The 26,377-nt window shown below is 38.0% G+C and overlaps 1 protein-coding gene across 1 annotated transcript in view; it reads right to left on the bottom strand.

Moving 5' to 3' along the window:
• The window catches only part of BRINP1 (BMP/retinoic acid inducible neural specific 1), a 194,430-nt gene that overhangs the window by 124,686 nt on the left and 43,367 nt on the right, over positions 1-26,377 (bottom strand). The window contains exon 2 of the mRNA XM_069073814.1: positions 15,133-15,400. Coding sequence (XP_068929915.1) covers positions 15,133-15,350 — 218 coding nt within the window. The 5' untranslated portion in view covers positions 15,351-15,400. The remainder of the gene's footprint in view (positions 1-15,132; positions 15,401-26,377) is intronic.

Raw genomic sequence — 26,377 nt, 5'->3', positions numbered from 1 at the left:
TCTCTCTCTCTCTCTCTCTCTCTCTCTGTCTCTGTCTCTCTGTCTCTCTCTCTCTGTCTGTCTCTGTCTCTCTGTCTCTCTCTCTCTTTTGATTTTTGGAGGGGGGAAGCAGGGCAATTGGGGTTAAGTGATTTGCCCCAGGTCACATGGTTAGTAAGTGTTAAGTGTCCAAGGCCAAATTTGAACTCAGGTCCTCCTGACTCCAGGGCCAGTGCTCTCTATTCACTGTACCACCTAGCTGCCTCTTTGTTTCTTCTTCTCTCTCTCTGTCTCCCTAGCAACCCCCACCACTTGTTCCAAAGCATGGCTCACTGTGTAATGGAGAAAGGAGAAATATATTCGGCAAGTGTAACATATAACAAAAAGCATTAAGAAAAAATATTTTAAAAGAAAAATATATTACCAACCTGAGTAACAATAGTTGTAGTAATACCAATAATAGCAGTCTGAATTTACATAGTACTTTTATAAGGCACTTTATTTAAAGCAGTCTTGTAGGATAACTTGTTCGGTAAAGAAAGGAAGAAGTATATACTTTGAAATGAAGGCAATATAAAAAAAATAAATGATCTCAAGAAAAACTTTAAAATAAAATAAAAGAATATAAGAATGTCTACCTATTTTAAAGATGGGAAACCTCATCTTAACAAGATTATGTCTTTGCCCAGGGTTAAATATCTCTGAGTCTCAATTAATTCATCTAAAAAATGGGGATTATAATATTTGCACTACTTACCTTACCGGTCACATAGTAATACAACCGTTGTGTTCCCTTTTGGATCTTAAGGTGCTACAGAAATTTGGGTCACTAACATTCTCTCATTTGAGTCTGATTGGGACCCAGGGAAATAGGTAGGCTTGGTACTACTATCTTCTTTTAATAGATGAGGAGATTTAGACAGAGCTATTAAGCATGTATCCAAAGTCATATAGATGGAAGGTGGAAGAGATCTGAGTCTAGATCTTCTGATTTTGAGGACATGACTTTTCCAAATATTTAACAGCCCCACCCTACCTCCAAAATTCAGACCCATGATTGAATATTCACCAATGTCTCTTGCCATCCAGGGTCCTAAAAATATCTTGTGATGACTTTGAATTTTAAAATCACAGAATGTCATTCCTGAAAGGATTTATAGACTATCAAGTTCAACCTTCTCATTTTAACAACAAGGAAACTAAGGCCAAGAGAAATGAAATGATCTGCCTAAGATCACACAGCTATTAAGTACTATAGCCAGGACTTGAATCCAGATTATTTTTCTTTAAACTTTTAATCCAATGATCTTCTGACTACAACTTTCTTATTTCCACCAATGCTGGTTACATGACCTTACTGTTCTACTCAGAGTAAGAGTCATAGCTGAGCACCACCTAATGAATCCCCCACAATCAAAACATATATTAGTTCCCAGGGACCATTCAGCAAATGTAGATTGAGGGCTTCCTACATCCACTCAGGAGATGTGGATCAAAGCCTGACTTCACCTACCTATTCCTTTTAGAGACATACTCTCAAGTTGCTGTTGACAACCCAGTGCCCAGTGAAGAGAATGTAAGGAGGCAATTGAGATGTCTATGAATGTCTTTGAGGTGGCCCTGTATCCCAGAGGCAAGTGGGTGGTTCTCAGCTAAAGAAATAGTTTCCCCCAAAAGGAAGAGAATTATAGGGGAGCCAGAAATAGAAAGACATAAAAGGTACCATCATGTACCTTCCCACCATCCTCCTTCCATTTACACCAGAACAAAAGAATTCCTTATGCTTAAACGTGCTGGGATTTTTTTCCTCTTTCTTCCTTTTTTTTTCTTTAAGCTACCACTACAAGATACCTATTTTAAGAAAACTATTGAGGGTGAAAGTCTTTGCTCCCTCCAAGGTCAGGTAAGGTTACAGTCAAAGTAGTGTTTCTTGTTTATGTGGGGGAAAAAAAATCTGAGGACCTTGCAAACTAAATCTTAGCTGCCTTCAAGAAGACAAGGGTCAAGGTTATTAGCAGAGGATACTGTACCCTCTATTTGAAACCAGGAGCAGGAGAAAGAGCCAGGAGAAAGAGATGGAAGAAATAGCCCAGGATAAAAGTTGTCTTTTAGACTGTGATACATCTGGATCAGAGGGTCTCAATGTCACAAAGCCAAGTTTAGCTTTCCCTTGGTTCTTCAAGTCTTAAAACAACAATAATATATTTATCATGCAAATTGTGTGAAATTAGTATTAATAATCTTTTTTCTTAATTATTGACTTTTTACAGAGATCAAGTTTTTCAAGGGCCAGTAAAATTGGAAGTGCATTTGATTATATCCTTTTTTTCCCCCACATATCAGGAGGGGCTCAAGGATGTTTAGTAAACTGACCAAGGTCAGCTCAAAGTTATATCTCAAATAAGAGAATAAGAGTCCAAGACCCTGACAAGGGGCCACATTTGGAGTCCAAGAAGAAATGCAATTGACCAAAAGGGTAGGGGGAGTGATAGACAAACCATTCACTGATACCTTCTGGATGGTTACAGATAAAGTGTACAATCACAGAGCATGAGAACTGGAAGGGATCTTACAAATATAGAAAGTTAGAATTGGAAGGAATCTTAAAAGATCAACAAGTCTGATCTCATTTTACAGATGAGAAAACAGAATCACAGAGAAGGAAAGTGACCTTCCAAAGGTGACACAGCCAATTTGTGGGAGAACCAGGACTAGAGCTGACGTTTCTTCATCTCTAATTGAACACATTTTCCACTGCATCATGTTGTATAGATTTTAGGTGAGATATTCCTCCATAAGATAACAGAATTGACCCTTATAAACATTCAAGTTTCCATTCTGTTCTACAATCCAATGACTATAATATTCACCTTGGAATAGCAATTTATACAAATTTCCAGGAAAAGAGTATTTGAGCAAAATTGTTCAGAAAAAAGCTTTCCCTGGGAGCTCAAAAGAACAGATGAAAGCTAAATTATCTTCAGATTCCAAGGTAAGCATTGTGATGGTTTTTTCTTTTTTAATTTAGTGGCTAAAAATTTTTAGGATTCTGGATTATTCCGCATAAACAGATACATGAGACATTTGCCTTGGAAAGGAACAGTGTCCACAGAACATTTCCCTGTTTCTTAAAAAATAAAATAAGATGAAATAAAATCAAAGATTTTTCAGTCAGAACTTACCTAATCCCTACCTCTAGATGACTGAGAGTCTTTCTGGTACCAAGGAATAGTAAGTTAATATGCAGAAACAGAATATGAAAAATCTGAACAAGCAGAACTCTTAAAGAGCAGTGATACCAGGATGCATAATTCACCTTCCCTTCCAGAACATTGGTTGTCCTTAGTAACTCATAACTGGTCAAAGTCACAATCCCTCAGGTATATACATATATATACATACATACATATATATACATATATATACACATACATACATACATTATATATTCTACTGATTTTGTAAAATGACAAATTCAACAGAAAATGGATGGAAAAGAAATTCCAGTTTGCTCCTGGTTCAGAAGAATGAATGTTTGTTGAATTGATGTTCTTGTTTTCATTCTTACTCACAAGTTTTAGAAAACATATACCTAGGTTAAGTTCCAGGAACAATCAGATGGCCAGGATATTTTAACTTTGTTTCATTAATCCATTTTCTTGAGCCTTGGGCTATGTGGTTACTATACTGTACAATGGAAAGAACAATAGCTATAGAATCAGGAGACCTGGGTTCCAATGCAGCTTCTCATACTTACTACTTATGTGACTTTAAGGAAGCTGCCTAATTTGCCTTTGTCTAGGTTTCCACATTTGTGTAATAAGGGGGTTAGACTAGGTGGCCTAGGAGGCCGTGTCTACCTCAATATTTATAACCCTATTATTATTCACTTCAATTCACTTAAGAAATAGATGTACTAGAAAGATAACTTCACTGGGGACTTGGGCAAATCATTTTACCACTTTGTGCCTTGATTTCTTCTTCTGTAAAACGGACAATATTATTTGGACCTCCTATCTCACAGAGCTGTTTTGAGAGGAGTGATTTGAAAACTAACAAATGCTATGAAGTAGCATTATTCAAATGCCTGGATATGACAGTCCTGTTAGGTGAGATTGTTTTTTGCATCAAGGATGTTGCTTATGTTTGGTACTGTGTCCTTTACAAAATGCTATGCATAAACTTAGAGCTGGAAAGGATCTTAAAGGTCTTCCAGTTCATCCCCTAATTTTACAGATGATGAAACTGGGACTTAGTTTAAATGAGTTGCCCATGATTGCACAGCCAATAATCTCTAAAGGCAGAATTTTAACTCAGGTCTTACTGACTCCAAATCCAGCCCTCTCTCTGCTACTTATTCATTAGAATGTAAGCTCTTGAGGACAGGAATTGTCTTTCTTTCTACTTGTATCTGTATTCCGAGTGCCTAGTATAATGCTTGGCACATAGCAAGCTTTTAATCAGTACTAGCTGACTAACTGTCCTGGTGCCACATATCTCTGAACTTTGTTTGCCCTACTTTTCTCTGCCCTTATTTCACTTTTGTAGTACCCTTCTTGTTGTGCTGAACAGTGCTGAAGATTCAAATAATAAATAATAGTTCCCATTTATATAGCTCTCCTTAGTTCATAAAGTAACTTTCTCAAAACCTTGAGATAGATAATATAAATATCATTATCCCCATCTTATATATCAGAAAAATAAGAGGGCCCATGTTTACATAGGAAGTTCTTGGCAGAAATAAGACTCAAATTCAGGTCTTCTCAATCTAATTCTAAGCTTCCTTCCACTACACAACTCACACAGTTGGAATGTCAGGACAAGACCCTGTATATCCATGCTTTTCTGATTGCAGTTGAGTATACTGAGGACTCGTTCTCAGTGCATTTTTTTTTTATAAATCAAAAGAATATTCAAGTCATTATGTTGCAGTACAACATATCCTTTCATCGGTCAATTTGTCTGGGTCAACTGTGCTCACACATTCATTCTAACCATCTAGCAGATAGAATAGGTTTATATTTTACCCTTTGTCCAATATAACAGCTGCCATTCACTGTTATCCTAAAATAATATTCTGAAATCAAGCCATTCTCAGGCCACTATTATGTCTCAAGCGCTATCTTCTATCAGAATCCTGGAGCGAATTCAAACTTAGTGTCTGGATGGTCAGTATATATGCTGCTCCCCAGGAGTTCAGATTATCAGAGAGGGTAACATCATCCAGGTCACAGCACCATTCATATCATCTCTTTCTTCCTTGAACCACCTGCGTTGTCTCCCAGGTGCAGGATGTAATATAAGGCCCATGGAGAGCTTGACATGCCACACACAATTCTGCCCTGTCAATCAAGCATAGGGTAACACAAGTGTTCAAGGGCCTTGTCTTCCCCCATGCTGGCCCTGAATGAAACAGGAAGCTACCCTCTGAGGCAAGCAAAAGTCAGCATTCCTGAAATGATCCTGATTGCTGTGATGGCGCTCGGGTGAAAACAGTCCCAGAGGACCCCAGCCTCTCCAAGGGCTTTATAGATCAAAGTCAACCTGAGATCTTATGTCAAGGAGTGAACTGAAAGACCAGACACTGCAGACTGCTGCTATCACCTGGGCTGATTAATGAATGAGGCACTTGCAAATTAGAGTGCGTGGACTGAGTACACAAATCAATAAGCATTGAAAGTTTTGAATGCCCCTCAGGCTAAAGAAGTGATGCCATACAGTAATGAAATCAGAAACCTCTTCATTCCTCTTTCTTTCTCTTGGATCTTCCTCTGCCCTCCTCCAGAACCATTGCCTTCTCTGTCTAAGAAGAGATACTGATATACACATGGACAACCTAGACTAATCTAAGAGACAAAAAGAAGGGGAATAATGGCATCCAGAGAGATGGTCCATGGTAGTGAACACAGGAGACAGTAGACCTCGGTTCCAGCTCTGGTTCTGTCACTAAATTGTTATGAGATTGAGAAAAAGTCATTTAAACCCTCTGGGCCTCAGTTTCATCTCTAACAATTTCTGTTATAAAATTCCATCCCTGAGATCCCTTCCAGCTCTAACATCCTATGTACTATGGCCTAAAGTGCCTTACATCTCTACAACCCTAGAATTATAATTCTCTTTTAACACTCCCTCCTGTTGGTACATGTCTCCTTCCAACTTATTCAGAATGTGCCTCCTGCATTTCCAGGATTCTCCTCTATAAGTTCAAAGTATATAGATTCAATAAGGAAAAGCCTCTTCTTCAGCACACCTGCTAAGTCTGATGGCCTCCCTGCTGCTTACTGTTATAAGAGGGAAGTGTCAGCATCATCATGCTCACAGCTTCCTCTCTGTCTCACTAGTCCTCATGATTGGCATGTATCTCCCAAACAGTAAGGACCAGCAATGTCTGATTTGATGGGTTATTTCTTATAGCCTTGTCTCGCATCTTAATATGGACCCTGTGGGAATGTGGGGCAGGCAACCCTTATCTAATGAGCCTTTTATGTCTGGAGTTTTAAAGAAGAGGGAGGATTTCCCTCCCAGAGACCTGATGGAAGAGAGACAGGTGTTCCCAAATTTAGAGAGCTTCACAAACCATGAGCAGACTCACCCACACACCCTCTTTGCAGCAGAGATGGTCCTCCTACAGAAATCATGATCCACTGCACTTCCACCCACCCGCTAGTAAGCTCTCCATAGCTAGGTCTACAAAAAGGGGAAAATTCATGTGATTTGATCAAATACCAGATGATAGAGAACATGTAGAGACCCTCTGTTCTGAGAGCTTATTATAAACAGCATTGAACAGGCTTCCTGGAGGTCATTTAGACTAAGCCCCTACCATCGTAAATGAATAATTAAACCTGTGATGTGACCTATATGACCTCTTTCACTTCTGAGTTCTACCATTTCTGTGTTTTAAAAAAAAATATCTATTTTAGGTCTAACACAAAACACCTCAAAGTTATTGACTATTGATGCTTCTGTCCTTGGTGCTGAAGTTGTCATCTCCTTTACATTGAGGGGAAATTTCAAAATTAAGAATCAAAAGAAAAACAAAAGAAATAGTTAAGTAACACAATATACAGGACATCAAATTTCCCATTTCTGTCCTTTCTCAAGTATAGGCCTTTAGGTGGAGTTAGACCTGAGTAAGAGAAAATAGTTTCATGAAAAAGGCTGCCTGATATTTACCTTCTATATGCAGGTCACTAGGCTAGTGACTACATACAATATGGTCCTGGATAGAAATACAAAGACCTACAGAAGTGTGGTCAATTAGAGAATCAGAGAACTAAATGGAGAAGAAAGAATGTTAAAGGCAGAAGGAAATTTTGAAAGGATGTTAGGACCTAAAATATTAGAATGTTAAAATAACAGAATATAGAATTTCAGAACTGGAAATAACACTTAGGTAGTCCAACCTCATTTCTACTGATTTAGAAAACTAAGACTCGAAGAATTTAAATTCCTTGTCTAAGGTTAAACATGAAAGTTAGTGACATAATCATGGCAAATCTGAGGTTTTTGACTCCCAGTTCATTGTTCTGGCATAAAATTCTGCCTCTATTCAGGGCCAAAAAAGGACTTTGCAAGGTTCAGGCAAATGTCAATGTGGGAGCCTTATTCACTCCCATTAAGTTAAATAATTAAAATGACTAATACGGGCAAACTTGAACAAGAAGTAAGAGTTAAAAAACAACCATGATTCTGGAGGATCAGTGATAAAACATGCTGCCCACCTCCTGACACACAAGTGATAGACTCAAGATACAGAAACAGAGCTAAGGGTGTGCTGGAACCTGCTTATACCAGCTCTCAGGACAATTGTTAAATTTTCTATGTGAGCATTTACACCTTAGAAATCAGTAAGTGGGGACAGCTAGGTGGCGCAGGGAAGACAGCACCAGCCCTGGAGTCAGGAGGACCTGAGTTCAAATACAGCCTCAGACACTAAACACACACACACACACACACACACACACACACACACACACACATACACACACACACACACAAAAACTATCTGTGTGACCTTGGGCAAGTCACTTAACCCCAATCGCCCTACCTTCCCCCCTCTAAAAAAAGGCCAAAAAAAAATGCTAATGAAGCAAATTAAACTTACAAGTGCATCATGCATACTGTTCTGTTTTTGTTTTTCCCTTCTGGAGAGGCAGTTGTTAAACACTTGCCAGCGTATCACTGATAATACAAACATTTAGATATGGTCAATGAGGTCAATGAAGATATGATCCATGATCAAGTAAAGGGAATGTGTTTTCCCTGACTACATTCATTTATTATGTTATTGTTATTCTTATTGATGTTGTTGTTGTTGCTATTGTTTTTGTTGTTTCCCCAATTGTGGAAGGGGGGAGGCCAGGGATTGAAATACATGTCATTGAAATACATTTAATTGAACTGAATTTAAAAAAAAATGAATCCAATAAAAGAAAACATATACAAATACAAGATTCATCACAAGATTTGTATGAATTGAAGCAGAGGGAAAGAAAGCAATATATACAATGATCACAATAACACAAAGGAAACCAATAATAAAAAACATCAGAATTCAGACCAATATAATATGCAAACTTGACTCCAAAGAAAAGAGGATGAAACACAGTTCCCTCCTCTTAACAGAGAGGCAGTGAACTATGGAAATGAAATGCTGGCTATGCTCTCAGACACAGTTAATGTGCAGCTTTGTTTTACTTAACTGTTTCTATTTGTTACAAGGGAGAACTTTATTGCATGTGTTATTGGAAGTGACAGTCATACAAAACAATTCCCCCAAAACACAAATGAATTTTTTAAATCCAAGATGCAACCATGACAATGTGCATGAAATAAGGAAAAAGAAAAAAAGGAGGGTGGGGTAGCAAAAGGGGAGGGAATGATTCCAATTCTAAGCCCAGGCTTGATTGAAAGCACACAAACATTAGATCTTCCATAGCAATAGCTAGAAGCTCTTTCTTCCCTTTAGTCCTGGATTGAATGTAGAGGCATGAAATAAAAGCCTCTTAGTCCCCACCTAGGTGGCACAGTGGATAGAATGCCAGGCCTGGATTCAGGAAGATTGAGCTCAAATCTGGCCTCAGACACTTAACTAGCTGTGTGACCCTGAATAAGTCATTTAACCCTGTTTGCCTCAGTTTCCTCATCTGTAAAATGAACTAGGGAAGTAAATGGCAAACCACTCTAGTATCTTTGCCAAGAAAACCACAAAAATACCATAAAAACCTGCAAAAGGGGTCACAAAGATTCAAACACAACTGAAAAATAACTAAACAACAAAAAAATCCCCAGAACATCCTGCACCCCCTCAAAAGGACAGATTCTGTAATACAGCATGAAATGTTATGCCTTCTAGAGTCAGAGGGCTTGGATTTGAATCCTGGCTTTGTTACTTTGCTACATTTTAGACTGAGTCAAATCTCTACTATAGATCTCTAAGGCCCCCTTTAGCTCTAAACCCTAGGATTCTGAATCCTGACTTCTTCACTCACTTATTTGCTATCTAATTTTGGACAAATCATTTCACCACTCTAAGCTTTAGGTTAGGCATCCACAAAATCAGGATGACAATGCTTTCAATACCTATATCACAAGACTGTAGATGATAGAAAAAAGCTTGGAGGCAGCTTGCAGCTCAGTGGATAGAATTCGAGGTCTGGAGTCAGGAAGGCCTAAGTTAAAATCCAGCCTCAGATACCTCTGAGCTGTGTCTGAACTTTTGTTTGCTTCAGTTTCCTCCTCAGTAAAATGAGGAAAATAAGAGCACCTACCTCACAGTGCTGTTGTGAGGATCAAAAGAGAGAATATTTGTTAAAAGTGCTTAGTCCAGTGCCTGGTACATAGTAGGCACCATACAAAAGCCTATCACCTCTGCCTCCCTTACAGAAATATTCAGGTTTCAGAATTTGAGAAGCATATCAACACAAGTAAGATTGTTTATAATGCAAAATGACTAAATTTAAATATCAAGTTTTCTTCCCCTGGTCCATTTAAGTAATTACTTAGAAAATTCAGCAGTCAGAGAAACTGGAAAACCAAAACACTAAGAATCAATTAAAAATCAGATCAGATCAGAAATAAAATTGGAACATTTCTTTGATGCGTGTAAGAGTAGGAAAAGAAGACTAGATTTACAGAGATTTGATCTGCAAACAACTTTTAAGGAACAAGTATGATAGCATGACAGAGTTGAAAGAATACACAGTCTCTGGTCATCTAGGAGGTGCAATGAATAGAGCACTGGACTTGTAGTCAGGAGGACCTGAGTTCAAATCTAGCTTCAGATACTTGATACTTACTAGCTGTGTGAGACCTTGGGCAAGTAACTTAACCCCAATTTCCTTGCCTTCCCTCATCCAAAAAACAATTGCACACAGTCTGAGTGCTGATTGAAACAGACTTTTTTTTTTTTACTTTCTTTATCTTTCTTGATTTTTATTGGGTTTTCTTTTTAAAAAATGAATGCTAAAATAAATAATTTATTTAAAGAAACAAGGAACATGGGGCAGCTAGGTGGTGCAGTGAATAGAGAACCAGCCCTGGAATCAGGAGGACCTGAGTTCAAATTCGGTCTCAGACACTTGACACTTACCAGCCATGTGACATTGGGCAAGTCACTTAACCCTAGTTGCCTTGCCTTCCCCCCTCAAAAAGGAAAAAAAAAGAAAGAAGGAACACACACAGAATAGGGCTCTATCACCAACTAATTGTGTGACCTTGGCAAATTGTTGCATCTTTATTGGAGGTAACTAAGTGGATAGAGAATTGGGTCTGGAGTTAGGAAGGCCTGAGTTCTAATCCAGTCTCAGAAATTAAGTTGTATGCCTTTAAGCTAGTCATTTCATTTCTCTTTGCCTCATGTGCCCTCAATATAAATTAGGGCCAGTAACAGCAACTGCCTCAAAAAGAATATTGTGAGAATCAAATGAGATAAGATTTGTAAAGTGCTTAGCATAATGCCCCACACACAGTAAGCATTTTATAAATGCCCACTCTGATGGACATCAGTTTCTTTATAAATACAATGTGGGAACTGGGATAGATAATCCCAGAGGTCCCTAAAATTCTATAATCTAACAGTCTATGTTCTAAATCTCTATGCAGCTCTAACATTCCCTGTGTTCTATATTCTAACATTCTACTTCTAGGGTACTTCCTAACTTTAATATTTTATGTCCTAAAGTCCCTTTCAGCCTTAAAATTGTGTGTGCTATGTTTTGTTTGATAGTCTAAGTTCTAAAATGCCCTCCTGCTCTAACATTAAATAGTCTAAGGTTTTTTTTTTTCCTATTTTATTGTCATTCTTAACAACAAAAATAATTATTTATATTTATATAGTGCTTTAAAGTTTATTACATTGTTTAAGATAGATATATATTTCAGATCAATCCAAGTCTGAGTCTGCCACCTGTGTAACCTTAGAAAGTCAGTTTACACTCTAGTCCTCAGTTTCCTCATCTGTAAAATGTCAGGAAGAAGAAAGACTAGTTGACCTTTAAGGTCTAATCCATCTCTAAGCACTCTGAAAAGGCTCACCTTGAAATGAAGATTAGATGGAATTCTAATCCTTGTAAAATAGAAATGACCTACCAGGAACGTCCATCACCGAAAAGCGTAAGTGGAATGTAAAGTAAGTAAGGGCTTTCTCCTTCAATGAACTGAAGAGGTCCTCCCCTTCCAGGCTAAAGAAGTGTGACATTTCCCATGGACCTCATCCCTTCAAAGTGAGGACAAAACACTCTCGTGGGGTAGCAGGTTTCTGCTCACTATGTACATCTCACTATGTACACATGAGTTTCAGGGATGTGTGGTTATTACTATGTTTATCACTCTGTGAAGCAACATGCAGCAGAATGTAATGCTGGGATTTTAATTTAAAAGGTTCTCATTGCAGTCCTTGGCATTGATTCTTTCTCTCCCTCTCTTCCCACAGTGACTCTGTGAGAAGAAAAAAAAAAAGCTAGAGAGCCACCTCCTGCATATGCATGAGCCATGGATATTACTCTGATTATGCAGAAGGAAGAGATGTCTCTGGTCCTCATCCCCTTCCTGAAACTCCTAGCATCCCTCTGGGTCTAGTGCAGGCATACTGAGAGTTGGATATAGGTGCTTCTGACTAATGGGCCTGATGCTCAAGAGTTGAAAGATGTGGAGTGGGCCAGGACTGGGGAATTGAGTGTTGCAGAAACAATTGCTCGGGATGCTCATGATAGTCAGGCTTTATGGTGCATCTTAACTCTAGTAGTGCCTTTATCTCTGTACGTCTGTGATGCAAATGACACGCTTCTAATGTGCTGTGTCCATGTTACCTCACAGCAAGACACCCTGGGAAATCACCAGTCAGTTTGTTACAGGATTTCAACAAAGCTGGGTGTTGTTAGAGGGAGAAATTGCCAATTTATTACAGTTCTGATGAGCATGTCCATGTAAGAATGTTGTTGTTTGCTCAGCTTTATTCATGGTTGAGCTGATCACTCTGGACACCTGCCTGAGAACTCTATATGCTAAGGTGGGGGACCATACCGCCCCCGCTCCCCAGGGCAATGCAGACCAGCCTTCATGTTTGTGCCGCTAGGTGTCTCCCACTACATGCAAGACCATCACTCCTAAGCTGCCACCTGGTGACCATTGTGCTTCAGATATTTTTTCCAAGTGCGAGGATGGATGGGAAGAGAACCATCCATAGTCTTGTACTTAGATTTTCTTGTGACCAATCACGCTCTTTGTTGAGATTTGGGAGTATATTTGAAGAAGAAACAGAGGTTTGCCTAGCTCACACAGATTGAAATATATTGTATTGATCTCCTTTGTGGCCATGCTTTAACCACTCTCAGAAAAGAATATATATTCTTTTTTTTTAAGATTATAGAATCACACAATTTCAGACCCAGAAAGGGACTTAGAGATTGTCTAGTCTGATGCTCTTGTTTTTATGGAGGAGGAAGCTGAGAAACAGAGAAGGGAAAGGACTTGCTGGAAATCATACATGCAGTAAACAACACAGCCAAGATTTGAATCCAGGTCCTTTAACTCTAGGACCAGCTCTTTCCCGTGCCTCACTATAACAAACAATGTGACCACATCTATCCATTAATTGACCCATAGAATCCTATAGTAGAAAGGATCAAACCCTAACAGGACAGCTGAATCTTCTCTACAGTGATGGTGTCCAGTTTTCACATTCTAGTATATTGGGGGTTCAGAAGGCTATCATTAATCTAATGACAAGGACCTTACTACCTACCAACACAGTACATTTCGTTGTTGAATAGTTCCAATTATTAGGAATGATTATTTTACTCCATATTTAGCTAAGACATGCCTCCCTATAACTTCTACTCAAAGGTCTTATAACTTCTCTCTGAATTTGGACAGAATAACCCTCTTCTACATGCTACTTTTTCACATACTTGAAGAGAACAAATTTTAATTCACTTTTAATAGAGAAAATACCAAATTCCTCTAGAAACTTGGCTTAGATGGGGCTTCCCTCACATATAATATGGTATATTTAATAGAGAGTACATGTGTATATAAACTGTATTAATTAAAGCATATAGTCATTACATTATACTTTCAATCAAAGCATTCTTATTAATGTGCATGAGGTTAGAGAATACCAACTGGGTATGTGATATGACCCACATTCACTTTTTCCTCATTCACTCCAAATTCTATTGTTTGGGCTTCATTCTAGCCTCCACACTCAATACAGCTTACTGATAACTGGTATTCTTTTGGCAAACATTTCCATGTTTTGCTTAAGTATGCATATCTCTCAATATAATGATGTTTTATGAGGACTCTGTTTTTAGGGAGGGAATTTTGAGGATACAGAAGGAATATTGGTTTGGGATTAAATTCAATTTAAGAAACATTAAGCACCTACTCCACGTGCAAGATGCTGCTCTCTGTGCTGGTTATGTAATAAGGTATTGGTTATGTGATGGTTATATAAAGGGGACATAGTTCCTGTCTTCAAGGGACTTACAGTCTAATAAGCAGACTGTGGTCTATACATAAGCATAACATAAAGGGTAATATTATAGGGGTAAAAGAAAGTTCCAAACAATCTGCTAGGAAAACAAGGAGAGAGATCACTTTCATATAGGCAGAACTAGGAAAGACTTCATGAAGGAGGTGACTGTTTAACCTGGCCTTGAAGGATGGAAGGATTTTGCAGGTAGAGATGAAAGGAGCATAATATACACCTGGGCAACAAGCTGACCAGATTCATGAAGAGAAGAGAGAATCAGGGAGAAAGGGAGAGACAGAGAGACAGAGACAGAGACAGAGAGTTGAGATGAGATTGGAAAATATTAGTAGTCTAGTTTGACTAGAGTCTAGAATAAATGCATGTGAACAAAATAAATAAAACTGGAAAGATAACTGGAATCTAAGCTGTGGAGGAACTTAAATATTGGCTAAGATAAAAAAAAAATTACCTTATAAATATTTTAAGAGAGAGACTGCTTAGCATAGTTTAAAGAAAGGTAAACTTGGAGTCAGGAAAGCTGGGTTCAAGCCTTGACATATAGCTGTGCAACTACTGACCAATCACTTTTCCTGGCAGTACCCTCTAGGCACTGAGTTTTCCTACCTCTCCTCTGCTTCCATACCATGCTCATTTTCTCCTTTGCTCATATTCATACTGCCCTTCTCCAGTTCTGGTCTGGAATAAGAAGATGAGGGATTGAATCCCAGATCTACCAATGATCCATTGTGACCATACAAGTATCGATTTCCCTCTAAAAATCTATTTTCCCATCTATAAATTGGGGAACATTATTCCTGCACCATCTATTTCCCTGGGCTGTTTTTATAGTGTTTTACAAATTTTTAAGTGCTATAGAAATGATTACTATTATTATAACTATTGATTATCCCAACTTGTTTATCAGTGTGTGGACTCCTTTCTGTCTGAAATCATTGCCTGTGAATACTTTCCAAGTACAACATCTGGTATCTTAAAGCTGCTTCTTGTTGCTAAGCCAAAAGGCTGAACATTATTTCAACTCTGTAGAAAGACTGTGATGACTTTGCTTGGGGTTCCCTTCCTAAAACAATACCCAAGGCCAAGTTTGGCCCACCCAAGCAGACTGATAACTGAAAGCAAGGACTCACTAGAAGCCAGCTCAGCTCAGGACATACCTGTATATTTTATATCGGGTTGTAAATCCTTGACGGTGTCTTTCCACAAAGGATAGGTAGCTCCGGGAGTGATGGAAAGGTCCCCTGTCTGAAATAAGCCAATCAAATTCCTTGGAGACATGTTGGTCGGTAACAGCTGTTTCCTGGTGGGAGGGCTGCACTGTTATATGGTCCCATATAAACAGGAAGTAGATGAACTCAACAAACCTCCAGTTCATGCTTTTCTGTCTGCCTTATTCCTCTCATTCTTGCTCCATTCTGTGGAGTCCTGTGGAGAAAGAGAGGGGAATGATAGAAAGAAGAGGTTGGGGGAGGGAGGAAGGAGGAGAAAGGAGAATAACAGTTAATATGTAGGAAAAGATACAGTGAGCATCCAAATAATTATAGTGTTAGAAGGTCCTTTTCTTGGAAGAAACCTGAAGTCATAGAATTTAAGAATAGAACGTTTAAACTGGAATAAACCTTGGAACATAAAATTTAAGATATAGAATAGTATATTAAAGCCAGAAAGGATATCAGAGGACTCTTCCATTTTAAATAGGGGAAATTGGGGCCCAGAGAGAAGAACTGACTTTTCCTCAATCCTAAATGTGCACTAGCTCTCTGAGACATGCAGCTCCTTTTTCAATGCCTGGCAAATAGTAAGTGTTTAATCAATTCTCATTAACTGATAGATTGTGTTATTATCCTAGTAGGAGGGGAGAGGATTGGAGATAGAGTGGGTAGCAGGCAAAGGAAGCATGAAAGGCAACAGAATAAAATTGGCAAGATCCTATCATTAGGAACCAGTAGGTTCTAATCCTGGTTCTACTTCCCATATCTAGGAATCACTTTTTAAAAAAATTGTTATGTTGGTGTGTATTTGTTTGTAAGGAAATGCACTCTACCAATGCAGATGGGTGAACTATTCTGCAGGCAGCAAACTTTAAGTGTTTCCTAAGTCATTGAGAGGTTAAATGACCAGCCACGTGTGTCAGAGATAGAACATGCACCCAAGATGCCTAAATGAGTCCAAGGCTAGATAGCTATCCACTATACCAGGGTGGGGAACTTGCAGCCTCAAGGCCACATATGGCCCTCTAGGTCTTCAAGTGAGGCCCTTTGACTGAATCCAAACTTCCCATAACAAATCCCTCTGATGAAAGGATTTGTTCTGGACTCAGTCAAAATGCTGCACCCAAGGACCTAGAAGGTCACATGTAGTCTCAAGACACAGGTTCCCCACCCATACTTCTGTACCCTCTCTGAGAATTAGTTTCTTCAACTATAAAATGAGGGAGATAGGCAAGATGTCCTAGCTATAACTCTGGAGAAATTCTCATCAACACCAGGGTCTTAGGTCTTCAACAGATTTTCTTTTCTTTTCTTCACCTCCCTTCAGCACCAATGCTAGGGTTTTATTTTTTATTTTTATTTTTTTGCTTTTTTGGAGGGCAATTGGGGTTAAGTGACTTGCCCAAGGTCACATGGCTAGTTTTTGTGTTAAGTGTCTGAGGCCAGATTTGAACTCACATCCTCCTGACTCCAAGGGCGGTACTCTACTCACTGTACCACCTAGCCACCCCTTTATTTTTTTTAAGATAGACTAATATTTGAGTTTGAAGTTATTATGGACAGAAGAAAGGAGATATACAGGCTTTTTAAGATTGAAAGTAGGGAGAAAATTGAACACTGTTCAAAAGAAATCAGGTCCAGTTCCATTTCTGATTCTTCTGTGATGGGCAAACCCCTAAATCTTTCTGAGCCTCAATTTCCCATTCTGTAAAATGGGGATTTTGTGATTTTATGATATAGGCATGCAAGTTATTGCTAGTAATAAAATGGTTCTTTTAGTTGTTGTTGATTTTGTTTCATTTTGTCCAGTAGCAGGAGGAACCCTGCTTGAGAGGAGAGGAATAAATGGGGGATTTGTCTTTCCTGCTTACCAGGATTTCATTCCCACCCCACTTTCATACAAGCAGGCTCAACTGTACTGGTTTTTATGGTTTGCTACAGAAATTTACTTTGCACCACAAGTTTTAACTGCAAGTATTGCAAAATGACAACTAATTAGGGGTAGTATAGGAAAATTAGGGATAAAAGAACCTAGATTTGAAGTTTTGTTTAGAACCTGACTCCAAGTACTTTTTACAGAACCTCAGCCATTCAGATGCCAAACTGCCAAAACAGTTTACTGGAGCTCACCTGAGCTGGAACAGGATTGAAGAAAGACAATTCAGAGACTCTTATGGGTAGCTCCAAAATGAATTATCTTTCATGGGTGACAAGCAGATAGATGCTGTGTGCATGTCATGTCTGCGTGTCTCCATGTGAAGGCTTTTATAATAAAGGTATTTATAAAACAACAGAATCCAGATCATTTCATGTATTCAAGAAAGTGTCAAGCTATATGAACAGTATTGCAAATTATGTCAGTGTGGGTGTTGGTGGAGAAATGTCTATGTGTGGCTATTACCCAGAAGCATGCGTTGAGGGAAGGGGAAGGAGAGGTGTCAGGACTCATCCGTAATAGAATTATAGAATCATAGTCAGAGGTGAAAAGGACCTGAGAATGTAAATTGTTAGAATGTATGATAGAATCTTATATTTTAAGACATAAAATGTTAAGACTAGGAGGAACACAAGAATGTAGAATGATAGAGCTAAAAGGAACTTTGATGCCATCTGACCCAACTCTTTCACATGGGTGACACAGAAATGAGGTTCAGAAATGTAAACTGAAGTCCCCAAAGTGACCCCCTCTCATGGAAGTTAGTGATAGTTTGGGGACTGGAATGTAGTCTATATGTATTTGGGAAATAAGTGGGAAAGGATAAATGTGTCATAAAAGAATAGAGAAGTCTGCAATGATTTAGGGAATCAAAATATTTTTTGAAAAGTTTAAAAATGGTGCGGCTAGGTGGTGCAGTGAATAGAACACTGGCCCTGGAGTCAGGAGGACCTGAGTTCAAATTGGGCCTCAGACACTTAACAAAAAAACTAGCCATGTGACCTTGGGCAAGTCACTTAACCCCAATTGCCCTCCAAAAAGCAAAAAAAAAAAGTTTTAAAATTTAAAGTATTGAGAAGAAATTAATTTCAAAATTAAAATGAGCATTTCTTTGGGACAGAAGCAATGTTACCATAGACAAATGTGTAATATTTTTATGCAGTGTTTAAGGACTATTGAAAAGCTTCTTTGGATTTCTGTGTCTTTTGCACTAACCTGCCCCTGTCTTAAATTCCACCATGAGTTACTCCTCTTGGCTTAAGTTATTAACTAGAAGTTCCTTAATTTAACCTTAATTTAACAGATGAACAAATTGAGAACATGATCATTTTCTTCAAAAGTGATATTATTCTCTGTGGCGCTAATTCAGCTAAACAACAAACATTTTCTCTGCCCAAGGCCCTCTGCTAGAAAACATGGTGAAAATTGTTTAGGGGTTTCAATGGCCCCAAGGTACTTCCTGATTCAAAAACTCATCTTTTTAACACCATCTTGGTGAGACTATTGGGAACTAAATCATGGAAAACCATAATCTTAGAAAATTCACAATTTCCAATGACCCAAAGAGCAATAAAAAAATGCAAGTTGGATTGACTAGATGCAGTATATTAGTACGGATGATTGTTATGCAAGAAGTGCCATTAAAAATAATTAAGGATATATATGAGAAGAGGTAGGCTGTTTGAAGCTAGAAGAAACGGGACGTTGTTCCTCACAGAGAACACTCTAACCCCCTATCTGTGCGCCCTTACACGAGCTGACTACGTTCTTGCAATACACTCCACTCTCACATCTAACCCTAACCTTCAAGATACTTCAAGATTTCACTCAATTACCACTTTTTACATGAGACCTTCTTTCTTGATCCCTGGCTACTAGTGCTTCCCTACCCAAACACATACATATAAATAACTTGTATCTATTTTTATATATCTGTATTATACATACACTCTAAGGGAGGCAAATGTTTCACTTTTTTTCTTTGCCTAATGTTTAGCACAATTTGTGACACATAGTAGGTTCTTTGTAGCTGCTTGTTGAATGAGAAAGCCACAATCACCTTCCCTTTTTTGTCAGCATTACTAAATTAAAGAATCATATCACTGATTTGTAGTTGGAAGGGACCTCCAATGATATCTATTCAGTCTTTTTTCATTTACAGATGAGGAAACTGAGACCCAGAAAGAATAAGTGATATGTTCAAGTTCACACAGCTAATAAGCATGCATAGGTAAGAGTCATCGATAGATAGAATGCTTTGTCAGTGCTTTGTGCCCTGTTCTAGTACTGTTGATATACTTTGCCTAGATGTCAGTGAGGCATTTGATGAAGTTTCTTGTTATTTTAATGGTAAAGATAGAGAGATGTGACTGATAGTATAATTAGATGGATTTGAACTAAGTTGAATGAAAGAACCTCTCTCTGGCTGTGTAGTCAGGTAGAGGACTTGAGTCCAAGCACTGCCCCTAAGGTTTGCTACCGTCTGAACTTGGGCAAGCTCCTTAACCTCTGTAGGTCAGTTTGCTCATTTGCAAAATGAAGGGGTCAGATTAGATAACCCCTGACATCTTTTCCAGAACTAGATCTATGAATCAATGGCTTTGGATGGAGGCTACCAGTATAAAGGTCCAGTGATATATAGTTACACCAATTCTGTTAAATATTTTAATCAATGATTTGCATAAAGAGAATCAAGGTATATTCAATATATTTTCAGATGGCACACAAAGGAGGTGGGTTAACTACCACACTGGAAAGCAGAATCAAGATCCAAACAATATCTTGAGAGGCTAAGATATGAGGCTGAATCTTATAAACTAAGATGTAAAAAGGTTCAGTGTAAACCAAGCTTAAGTGCTTGGAGAAAAAAACAATAACATCAACACTATTTCACAAACATAACATGTGGGAGGCATGATTGGGCAGTAGTTTATCTGAAAAAGATCTGGAGGTTATAGTGAACTTCAGGTTCAATTTGATTCAACAATAAGAAGTGGTAGCCAAAAAGTAAATACAATATTAGGTGACATTGCAAGGAATAGATTCCAAGGAATACAGAGCTTTTTGTCCCACTGTGATCTGCTCTGTTTGTACCATGTGTAGAGTTCTCTAGTCACCACATTTTAGAAAGGTCATAAATAAGGAAGAGAATGTCAAGGAGGACAATCAGAATTAGTCCATGCCACAGAAAAGTTGATAGAAGTAATTAAATATGTTTAACTTGGAGAAAAATAGTTTTATAGGGGACATGATAGCTATCTTCAGATATTTAGAAGATATTTCTGTGGAAGAGGGAGTAGATTTGTGCTATTTGACTCAAAAGGAGAGACTTAGGAGCAATTGGTAGAAGCTGCAAAGAGGTCTAAAGAAAATATTCCTAGCAATTAGTTATCTAAAAATGGAATTGGTTGCCTTAGGATGTGACTGCCTCCTCCTTGGAGTTCTTCAAGAGAAGTCTAGATGACATTTTGGTGAGTATGTGGTATTGGGAGGTTCCTTTTCAGTTGTGAGTTGGACTTAATGGATGTTTCAACTCTCAAATCCTTTGAAATGTCATGATGGTCTGTATGATTTAAGAAATGACCACAAAATATGTCATTCTAAGAGAAACAGAAAGCCAGTCATAGTCTGGTATGGTTCAAGTCAACTAGGTCATGCAATGGAAAGAGCACCAGACCTAGAATTAGGAAGACCTGAGTTGAAATCAAGCCTCAGACGCTTACTAGCTGTACGTATTTAGGCAAGTCAATTACCCTTTATTTGCCTCTGTTTCCCCACATATAAAATAAAGATAAAAATAGCACATACTTCCCAGAGATTTTGTGAAGATTAAATAAGATAATTTTTGGAATTTCTTAGCACAGGGGCTGGCACAAATCAAGCACCCTATAAATGCTAGATTGTGGTTGTTGTTGTTATAACTACTACTGCTAAAACTACTACTACTACTATTACTACAATGATGACGATGAGGACAACTTCAGAAATAGTAGTTGCAGTAGTATACATCCTAAATTTGGAAAAAGCAAATGTCTATTTTTTTGGAGGGGGGAAGGCAAGGCAATTGGGGTTAAGTGACTTGCCTAAGGTCACATAGGTAGTAAGTGTGTCAAGTGTCTGAGGCTGGATTTGAACTCACATCTTCCTGACTCCAGGGTCAGTGCTATATTCACGGCCAGGTTGGTGCCACTACAGAAAGCAAATTTCAAAGGGTTCAGAGAAAAGATGGGCAGTTGACTGACTAACTGATAAAAGAGTGACTAAAATTTTATAAGGAGAAGTCATATCAAGAGGGATGAGCTCTCAAAAATTAAATTCTGAAATAAAGAGAAAGGGTTCTAATGAAGAAGAGAAGGAGATGGTGTGTACACCTCTCTCTCTCTCTCTCTCTCTCTCTCTCTATATATATATATATATATATATATATATATATATATGGATAAAATGGATAAAAGGTGATAGAAGATCACAACAGTGGCATGAGGAGATTGCATTGACTACTTCCTCTATTTTAAAGCTCAAAATAAGTTAAATGATAGGTAATAGTAGATAGATAACTGATAGATAGACAAGACAGAAAGATAGACACACAGAGATAGACAGACAGACAGATAGATAGATAGACAGACAGACAGATAGATAGATAGATAGATAGACAGACAGACAGACAGACAGGCAGAGAGATGGATGGATGGATGGATGGATGGATGGATGGATGGATGGATAGATGGATGGATAGACAGATAAACAGAAAGACAGACAGGTAGAAAAAGAGAGAGAGAAAAAAAGGATAAGATCATTTTTCAGGGCACATGGAACAATAATAACTAATGACACAAAGAAAGAAGAGCTAATTTTTTTGTTTCTATAATTTCTATTTTCTCTACCAGAGAGAATGCTCTTTAGATTGGAAAAGGGAGAGTAAAAATTGTGACTATGAAATTGATACCTAAGGTAAATAGGAAGAAAGTAATAGCATTTAGCTGTCCTACGTGAGTTCAAGTTACCAGTCCCAAATGAAACACCTCTACAAACACTGAAAGAACTGGAAGATATAATTGCTAAGCCACTGTCAGTGATCTTTGAAAGATCTTGGAGAATTAGCATTTTATTTATATATTTTTTGATGCAGCAAAGAAATAAAAACAAATTAGATGCCTATCAATTGGACAATGGTGAAACAAACTGGGATAAATTAATGTAATGGAATATTACTGTTCTATATGAAACAACTAATAGGATGAATACAGAAAAGCATCGACAGAACTAGTGCTAAATGAACCAAGTAGAGACAAGAAAACAATACACATAATGACTAAAACAATGTAAATGTAAAGTACAACTACAAAACAATTGGAAAAATACAATGTTGCAATATTACAAAGAGCAAAGTTGGTACCAATGAAGAGATGTGAGAGGATACCTTCCTTCAATCCCTTGCAGGAGGAATGTGGTAAAGAATGAATGTGGAAGACTACATATAATGTTAGGGCTTTTTAAATGTATTGATGTATTTTTTTTGTTTTTTTATTTCTTTTTTTCTTTATATTTTTTGTTTAGTATTTGTCTTAAAAGATGCTTTTCTTATAGGGTAGAAGAGAAAGAATACACAGGGAAATAATGTAATGTAGAAATAAATTGCAGGGATGGAGCCAAGATGGTGGTGTAGAAGCAGGAAAACTCCATGAGATCCCCCCATAACCACCTCAAATACCTATAAAATATGACTCTAAACAAACTTTAGAGCTGCAGAACCCACGAAGTGACAGAGAGAAACAAAGTGCCCTCTGATGGCAGCCTAAGGCAGACAGGAATGGACTATCACAGCTCACTGGGAGCTGAGCCCAGCCCCTGTGTGAGCCCGCCGTTTTAGCCCCAGGGCAGCCCCAACCAGCAGCGGCTGGAGCAGACTTTTGGAGAGTGGATCACCAGTAGCTGTGGTGGTTTCCAGAATTAACAGCCCATAAATGTCAGAGACAAAGTAAGAGGTCAGTGTGGAACTCTGTTGGGACTGAGGAGGACAAAGCACAGTCTGGCCACTGTCCCTGGGGCAAGAAGGCAAGAATCAGAGGAGGCACTATGGCCCTGCAGCTGCCTCCACTTGGCTGCTTCAGAGCTCCAGGCCTGCATATTGTAGGGGGACCAAACAACCATTCAGAGGGTAGTTGCTCTTGCTTTAACCTGCTTGAATCTAGATCTTGGTCTTGGGGAGGTCCCGGGGTGTGTGAGCAGTGAGCCAGAACTCGTGATGTCTGTAGACAGTTCTGGCAGCTGCGAAAACCCTAGCAATTTGGGATAAAGCTGTCCTCTCTGGAAGAAGAATTCTAGTGTGGCAAAGAACTCAAAAGTCAAGTAATTGAGTGGTAACATGAGCAAGCAAAGGAAGCAAAGCAAGCACAGCAATAAAACCTCAGATTCCTTTTTTGGGGACAAAAAGGATCAAAGCATGGAACAGGAGGAAGACATTGAAGTCAGAACTCCTGCACCAAAAGCTTCCAAGAAAAATATGAATTGGCTACTGGCCATGGAGGAGTTCAAGAAGGATTTTGAAAATCAAGTAAGAGAAGTAGAGGAAAAATTGTGAAGAGAAATGAGAATGATGCAAGAAAATCATGAAAAACAAGTCAACAACCTGACTGAAGAAAATAACACCATAAAAAATAGACTAACTCAAATGGCAAAAGAGGCCCAAAAAGCTAATGAGGAGAAGAATGCCTTAAAAAGCTGAAATTGCCACATGGAAAAAGAATTTCAAAAGTTCATGGAAGAGAATAATTCCTTCAGAATTATATTGGAGCAAATGGAAGCTAATGACTTTATGAGAAATCAAGATACTATTAAACAGATCCAAACAAATGAAAAAAAAATGGAGGCAATGTGAAATATCTCATGGGAAAAACCACTGACCTGGAAAATAGATCCAGGAGAGATAATTTTAAAATTATTGGACTACCTGAAAGCCATGATCAAAAAGAGAACCTAGAAATCATCCTTCAAGAAATTCTCAAGGAAAATTGATCTGATGTTTTAGAACTGGAGGGCAAAATAGAAATTGAAAGAATTCACTGATCACCTCTTGAAAAAGATCCCCCAAAGAAATTTCCTAGGAACATTATAGCCAGGTTCCTGAATTCCCAGATCAAAGAGAAAATATTACAGGCAGCCAAGAAGAAGCAATTTGTATATTGTGGAAACAATAAGGATAACACAAGATCTAGCAGCTTCTACATTAAGGGATCAAAGGGCTTGGAATATGATATTCTGGAGGTCAAAGGAGCTGGGATTAAAACCAAGAATAACCTACCCAGCAAAATCGAGTATAATTCTTCAGGGTAAAATATGATTGTTCAATGAAATAGAGGACTTTCAAGCATTCTTAATGAAAAAACAAAGTTGGATAGAAAATTTAACACTCAAATACAAGAAGCAACAGAAGCATGAGAAGGTAAACAGGGAAAAGAAATCATAAGGAACTTATTAAAGTTGAACTATTAACATTCCTACATGGAAAAACAATAATTGTAACTTATGAAACTTTTCTCAGTATAAGGACAGTTGAAAGGAATATAAATGTATGTATGTATATATATATATATGTGTGTGTGTGTGTGTGTACATACATATATATGTTGATATAGGAGGGTATATGTGCTTATGAATACATATGTGAGTGTGTGTATATATGTGTACAGGTATACATAGACAGAGGGCACAGGATCAATTGAATAGGAAGGGATGATATTTCAAAAATAAAATTAAGAGGTGAGAGAGGAAAATAATGAGAGGGGATAGGAAGAGACATAATAGGGTAAATTATCTCATATAAAAGAGGCAAGGTAAAACTGTTACAATGGAGGGGAATAACAGGGCGGCAAAAGGGAATGGGTCATCCTTACTCTCACTGAATTTGGCTTAAGGAGGGAATAATATACACACTAAATTGGGTATCTTACCCTACAGGAAAGTGTGGGGAGGAGGGGATAAGAAGTGGAATGATAGAAGGGAGGGAAGATGGGGGGGAGGATAGTTAGAAGCACACACTTTTGAAAAGGGACAGGGTCAAAGTAGAAAATAGAACAATTAGGGGATGGGATAGGATGGAGGGAAATATAGTCAGTCTTTCACAATATATCCACTAGAGAAATGTTTTCCATAACTACACATGTACAAACTTTATTGAATTGCTTATCTTCCCAGAAAGTGTGGATGACAAGGGAAGAAGGGGAAAAATAATCAAAAATAAATTGCCAATGAAATATATTTTTAAAAGAAAACTATTTGAGAATAGAAGTACAATAGTACTGGAAAAGTATCCCAATTTTTTGAAAAAAATGAAAGAGGATGTAGTCTAAATTATAGACTAGTGAAATGAGCTTTACTTGGATTTCTGAAAAAAATGACAAAATCTATTATTGAAGAGGTTATTGGACACTTAGAAAAGGAAATGGGTATCTTTAGGACTCAGAATGGTGTCCTCAAAAACATATATTCACCTCATTTTCTCCTAAGAATGTTTAAAAGTGGTAGATCAATCAGTAATCAATCAATGAACATTTATTAAGTACCTACTATGTGCCAGACATTGTGCTATGTGCTAGGCATAGAAAAAGAAGACAGCCCCTTCCCTCAAGGATTTCATAATCTATTGCATATCAAGGGCATGCTAAAAATATAGTTTCCTAAGTTATGGCAAAAAATTTGAAAGTCTATTATGCTATCTTAAAGAAATGATAGAGAGATGTGGGCTATACAATATTAGAGTTAAGTATCGTTGGATGTGGTTGACTAACCAAGCCTCAAAAAATTGGTTATTAGTTTGATATCAACTTGGAAGAAGGGCTCCAATAGTATTTCACAGGGATATGGGTTGACCTTGTGCACTATGACATTTTAAAAAAAATTTGGTCAGGGGCTTTAATAAAGAGATCAATGACCCAAATATCAAATTTATAGATAAATCTAGGAAGGAAAGTTAACACAATGGGTGGAAGAATTAAGATTTGAAAAGATCTTGAGATGCTGAATGAGGCCAACAGAACCAGAACATTGCACACAATTTCAGACACATTGTAGCTGTGATGACTAGCTTTGATAGACTTGGCTCTTCTCAGCAATGCAAGGTTCTAAAACAACTCCAAAAGACTCATGATGGAAAAGGCTATCCACATCCAGACAAAGAATTACAGAGTCTGAATGCATATTGAAGCAACAAACTATTTGCTCTCTCTCTCTCTCTCTCTCTCTCTCTCTCTCTCT

The sequence above is a fragment of the Petaurus breviceps genome, unplaced genomic scaffold (assembly GCF_028583685.1).
Source record: "Petaurus breviceps papuanus isolate PSGF00001 unplaced genomic scaffold, PetGlider_PUasm1.0 90879, whole genome shotgun sequence".
NCBI classification, from domain to species: Eukaryota; Metazoa; Chordata; class Mammalia; order Diprotodontia; family Petauridae; genus Petaurus; species Petaurus breviceps.
This window is presented reverse-complemented; position numbering and strand designations above follow the sequence as displayed.